The sequence below is a fragment of the Lactuca saligna genome, chromosome 8, assembly GCF_052625555.1.
Source record: "Lactuca saligna cultivar CGN05327 chromosome 8, ASM5262555v1, whole genome shotgun sequence".
In the NCBI taxonomy this organism is placed as follows: Eukaryota; Viridiplantae; Streptophyta; class Magnoliopsida; order Asterales; family Asteraceae; genus Lactuca; species Lactuca saligna.
In genome coordinates this window covers 262701846-262708094 of record NC_136424.1, presented here as the reverse complement: position 1 = coordinate 262708094, position 6249 = coordinate 262701846, and the positions used below count along the sequence as shown (strand labels likewise).

General features: G+C 31.5%; 1 protein-coding gene across 1 annotated transcript; it reads right to left on the bottom strand.

The window, feature by feature from the left end:
* Nucleotides 1-4737: 4737 nt before the first annotated feature.
* Nucleotides 4738-5493, bottom strand: LOC145011696 (uncharacterized). Its single transcript, XM_078970424.1, has one exon. It carries the CDS (start codon nucleotides 5394-5396, stop codon nucleotides 4863-4865), a length of 534 nt encoding a protein of 177 aa, XP_078826550.1. The 5' UTR covers nucleotides 5397-5493; the 3' UTR covers nucleotides 4738-4862.
* Nucleotides 5494-6249: the final 756 nt, after the last annotated feature.

The following is a 6249-nucleotide window of genomic DNA, read 5'->3' as shown; positions in this document are numbered from 1 at the left end:
CAATAAGCTTTGTGCTTACAGTGTTTTGCGGTATGTGTTTCAGGTAATACTAAGGATCACGGGAAGGCGCCGGTATGATCAGTACACACACACGCGGAGTTTTATTTATATGTTATGATCTTGGGATTTTTGACCAATGTTGAATATATGAACCAATGCGTTTTATAATATTAAGAATTAACTTGTTTTTAAAATGCAAAAAGTTGTTTGAAATTTTATGGCGTTTCATATGGGCTTGGACTTATCGGGACCTAGATTTGGGCCATTGGAATGGAATTGTGTATTAAGCCCAATCACACCAGATGACTTATTTAGTAAAGTTATGGACTTAATGGATTAAGTCCTTAATGGGTTAAGTAAGAAACACTTAACCCTAATTGTCATTTTATGTGAAACCCTAATTTCACTTGGACTTTGTGTTGGGCCTTTCTATCGGGATTTGGCGATTGGACTATTAATGGGCTTTCCAAGAATAATAAAATGGACTAAATAATTATATGTGTTTTAGGACAAGGCCCGTGTGAGGACTTGGGCCCAATTTCGAAAATTAGGCCATAGATGGGCCATAATTGGACCTTTATGATTATGTGATATTGTGCCATGGGAATTGGATTGGAATAATTAGATGGGCCTTAAGGTAAGACCATGTAGAGGTCTGGGCCCAAATTGGAAAATTGGGCCATATGTTGGGCTTTGGCCCATTACTTGACTTTTGGGTTTTTGCAGTGTGAGTTGGACCTTGGGCTTGGAACCCAATTATTAATTGGGTATTGTTTGATGTTGATAGTTCGGGGATCTGTCAACCAGTAGTTGGAGTTTTATCTGCGGGACTTCAGCAGTGCCAAGTGAGTTTTCCTCACTATACTCAAGAGTCTAAAACACCAAGACCGGCCCCTTTGAATTGTTATTGATTATGTTATGCTAGTATGAACTGTTAGATCGATATCGTAGAGGGTAGGATGATAATATTTGATATATGGTATGAGCTGTTAGTTAGACCTCCTAGAGGGTATGATAATATTATATGTTATGTGGTATGATCCAGTAGATCAGTTTGTTGTCTATAGACTGTTATGTGATTATCTGTTATATGTGCACATGTTTGTTTATTGGTTGAGGTTTATCTACTTTGTGCGAAAGCCAATAGATCTGGGCATTCCAACCTGTTGGTTGTGGCCCTGGTGTATTCCATCCCGATGATGACTAGACTCATAGTATGTGGGCATTTCAACCTGTTGGTTGTGGGCTTGGAGTATTCCATCTCGAGGATGATTGGACCCATAGTAGATTATCTGTTATATGTACACATGTTTGTTTATTGGTTCAGGCTTATCTGCTTTATGCGAAATCCAATAGACCTGGGCATTCCAACCTGTTTGTTTGTGGGCCTGGGGTATTCCAACCTGATGGTTGATTGGACCTATAGTATGTTGTTGATGGTTATATTTGTATTGTGTGAGTATGAGTATTTTGGGGGAACTCACTAAGCTTTCGGGCTTACAGTTTCAGTTTATTGTTTCAGGTACACCCGGGGGATCGCGGCAAGGCAAAAGTGTGATAGTACAACTCATCACATTTTGTTTATGTTTCTGGGAAAACTTTGATAAAGACTACTTTTAAAACAAAGATTTGTAATAACTCTTAGATTTTAAATGTGTTGAAAAGTTAAAATTCGGTTTAATTTTATGGGTGTTACACATCAACTTATGCATTCGTATATTCACTTTAATTCACTTCTGTGATCGCATTTTTGTGATGCAACTCCCGAAACTTCAGAAATAGCATCGTACTTCATTTAATTGCAAATCTAGAAAAATTGCCATATATGCGATCACATATCCTATTTCTTCAATTGCAAAGTCTGTTATCTTGGTCCAGAAGCTTTTGTCTTGCGTATATATACGTCCCTCGTGATCAGATTTGAATGTTAGACGGTTCTAGACGACAAAAAACACTTCTTAAGGCGATTTTTGATACCTTTCAGAGATTTCTAAAGATCTGAAGGTTGTGAATCATCTCCTACACTTAGTTTATAAGATTAATCAGTTGATTTTTTTATTAGTTTAGATTCGTTTTTAGCCATATGTGGCTAAAACCCTAGTTTTTAGTTCTACATTAGACTAGTATTTTTCATGTGATCACTTATCATATTTGGTTTTCTTTATGTGCTTCTATCTAGTCGTTTCAGTGTTGAAATTAATGAACATTTTATTTTTAATTCTTGTTAGTCTGATCACCTATCTTGGGTTTGATCATTCCAGTTAATTAGTTAATAGAATTCGTAATTGTTCTTGTCAACTGGTAATAAGTTATTAGCTTAGTTCCGTGTTTGGGATTTAGCTGTGATATAAATATAAATTTCAAATCTTTACGCTTCCGAGCTTGTGAGAAGTATTGGATATTACTGAGAATTTTACATAGATCTTAATGCAACTTTTCTGATCTTAATTAACAGCTTATTTAATTAGATAGTAAAAAGTTAGTGTTAACTGAAGAGCTTGTTTTAGTTAATTTAACTAGGTTCTCAATACCAACTTAGATAGAACGCATTCTGAGTAACAATATTTGGACTGATTGCATGATTAGAAAAGTCACAGCATAACTGAAATAGTTTTTATTAATGAATTTTATTTAGTTTATTTTCATTCCAATTTTAGTTTTATTTAATAATCAAAAACCGTTTTTTATGATTTTTTTTGTTTTGACAAGAATGTGTCTTTCGCAAAAAAACAATGACTTTTAGGTTGTGTTCCTGAAGATTCAACCCTGCTTCACTATGCTATATTTTTAGTGCTACTAGCAATGAAATTTTATTTGTTTAAATCGTGCGCGACAACAGTTTAACACTTGACATGTTTAGTCCCTGTGAACTTTTTTTGGTTCTTACCTTGGCAAGTTTAGTTCATGTCAACTTTTTTTTTCATTTAATTGGCAATTTCAGCCCCTGACAATTATTTCTATATCAATTTAAGTCTTTGCAATTTTTTTTGGTTCTTCCCTCTATTTTCTAAAGTTTCATGTTTAACCTCCATAGTTTATATAGTATGATTTTCTATAATTATCACCAATCAACTCTGTCAAATGTCACTTTGACCACCCTCAACTTTGAACTTTTTAAAATATCACTTTCATCCCCTTGATTTTTTCTAAACTTTCGTGTTTACTCCATCCACCAACAGTTTTATCGTTGGTATCAATCTTGTATATTTATCTATCAACAAATTCAACGATACCTAACTTTTATAAATGCAATCATCAAAATTCAATTTACAAAACGTATTGGTGTCGCCACAACATGCAGTGGGCAAAATACTAGTTCTAATATAATTATAAACATTCTTAATACACTAATAAATCATTAAAAAATATATATTGAAAATAAAAATAATATACATATAAATACAAAGTTATCTTTGGATTTTATTTTAATAATCAAAACCGAAATAATAATTCGATTCTGGTTCAAATAAATCCAAATACCTTCTCTCTGAGTAATACAATACAATCCATATTATCCAATTAGATATTTTATTTTATTACAATAGTGATTGATCCTAACTATTTCTTTTTTGTGTTGATAAAAGAGAACAAACGTTTTTATAGATACAATGTTCCTAATATATAATGTTTTTTTTTAAATAAATACAATGACTGAACTTAAGTAGATGACTATTTTAGCCTATTTTTAAATTTTAACAAATAACAAATGGTTGTTTATTTAAAAACCATTACAAATTAAAACAATATATTTTCATATTAATTCTTTAAATTTTTTAAAAGAATAACATAATTAGTAACTTATATTTAGCATAATTTTCAAATAAGTTCAAATAATAAAATTAAATTTAAACAATTAATAGTTACATATATAATAGAAAAACAAAAATAACAAGCACATGATATTCATATTATATTATATTTATACATATAATAGTTAATAACCTAACGTATAAACATTAAAATATATTCAATTACTTATAATTTTCGATATAAATATTTATTTCACCGAAGAAAAGTAGTGGCAACTTAAGAAACTTCATATGAAATCATTATTTAATATTTTAATATTAATAGAAACTGATTCGTACATAATAATTTATGTTTTATAAAATTATACAATACAACATTTTAAAACACAAATTTAGAAAAAAATTGTTGTGTAGTAATCATCTTACATATGTAATAACACTTATTTCATAACTTACCTTATTAAGACCTTTTATTAGTATCAAGTAAAAAAAATAAACGATTTATCGTGAAACCATTAATTTGTGTTATGCATTAACTCCTGATTGCGACACTTGCCGGTTTACAAGTACACGACTTTAAAATCTAATTTCAACAAGAGAAGTCTCTTTAAATATGGTTAGATTTAGCAGGATAAGTTTATTCATATTAATCCATATTTAAATGGGTGAATGCGTGTTTGAATTTTTGTACGAATAAAAGGATACATGTAAACAACACCATCACAAATATTCATTTGAGCTCAAACGTCAGAAAATATTGACATGATATGTTTCTTATAACGTTTATGAATTAAAAAATGTTGAAAACATTATATGACCTATGTCCCGATTATTTCTTACACATGTTTAGCCTAAAATCACCTGTGCGTGGCATCTCTTAAAAAGTCAAACTGTTCATAATAGATCCATAAAATCAACAGCTGTTATACTCGAATTCGAATGTGTCGACGAATCATCAAAATATAATATTTAAAAATAACTGTAATCAGAATTGAAGAATGGTTGAAAGCTTGATTTGATCAAATAAGTATAATCGAAATCAGTTATCTACAATCCAGTCACAGATGAACAACAACAACAACAACAAGATCGTTGTACAAATTTCTAGTCAATTTAACACAAATTACTCCGATTACTATCAAAATCATCGATATAATCATAACCATAGGTTAAATCACCTCCACATTCATTTAAAATCTCAATAGCAAGTTCTAATTGATCTTTCAGATACCTATCTAACAAACTAAAATTCGATTTTACCTGGATTCCGCCTTCTACATCGTTCTCACGCCGCCGTGGCGGCGGAAGCGACGGCGGCAGTGGATTTTGAGGAGGAGCCGGTTTCGACCGACGCCGGCGGCGGCAGAGACGGACGAACACCTCAGCGGCGCAAAGGAAGGGAAACATAGCGCAAATGAAAGGGATAAGTAAAGGAGAACAGAGAAGGAGAATCAGGTAACGTAACCTGTGACCACTGAGCCACGATTGTAGAATTAAAGCCATCGCCGCCGTCGGATTGTGTACCTCGTCGCCGGCGGCGGCTGTATCATAATCGTTATCCTTGATGATCACCAAGGGTCTCCGACGATCGTTTTCGGACTTTACTTGGGGTTTACTTGACCCGAAAAACAAGAAACAATTGCGCATGATCCGATTAGACGACCGATTTGGGGGTTGCTTCAAGCATAGTGAAATTGATTACAGAGGGAAGTTATTGAGAGTGTGTGAGACACCCTTTTATTTCAAGGGCTCCAAAGGGTAAATTGGGATACAGACACAACGTACAACAGCCAATGCGCAATTTACAATTTCTTAATGCAAGTTTTAGGGAATTGTATGAATTAGGTTAGTTCGTTTCATAATTCCATAGTATTAAAATGTAACAAATGGACAAAAACATATATTATTTTTTATGAAATAGAATTGTTATGAAAAGTATGATAACAACATATTTATTTTCATTTAAGTTCTTTATTCTGATAACACATGGCATTAACTAATTTCATGATTTATGTATATTTGAAAGGTAGAAGAGAAAGTGAGAAAAAAATATATTCTGATTTGTTTCATTTAAATAATGTTCAAAAGGTATATTTTTTTCAGTCACGATATCATCATTTTAATTTAGTACAACAATGGCAAACTATTTATATAATATATTAGTTAAAAGATAATAAATTAAAACGTTCGTCCTTAAATATTTGTATAAATAAATTTTTAATTTTTTTTAAATTAATACAGTTTGTTATAGTTTAATATTGATATAATATGCTGACTTTTAACTAAAAGGTTAAATAACACATGACCCACTAAAATCCCTCTTAGCTAAAATATTTTACAAATGCTTTCGTCTCGTTGTATTCAACTAAACTTATTTAATTTTAAATTCAATGATGATTCTCAGTAACCTAAAATATTCGTTTCTAGTGAAATAACTTGAAAAATGTGAACTGGGTCCATATGTTTTGCCATTTTTTTTTTTTTTTTTTTTTGTTACAAC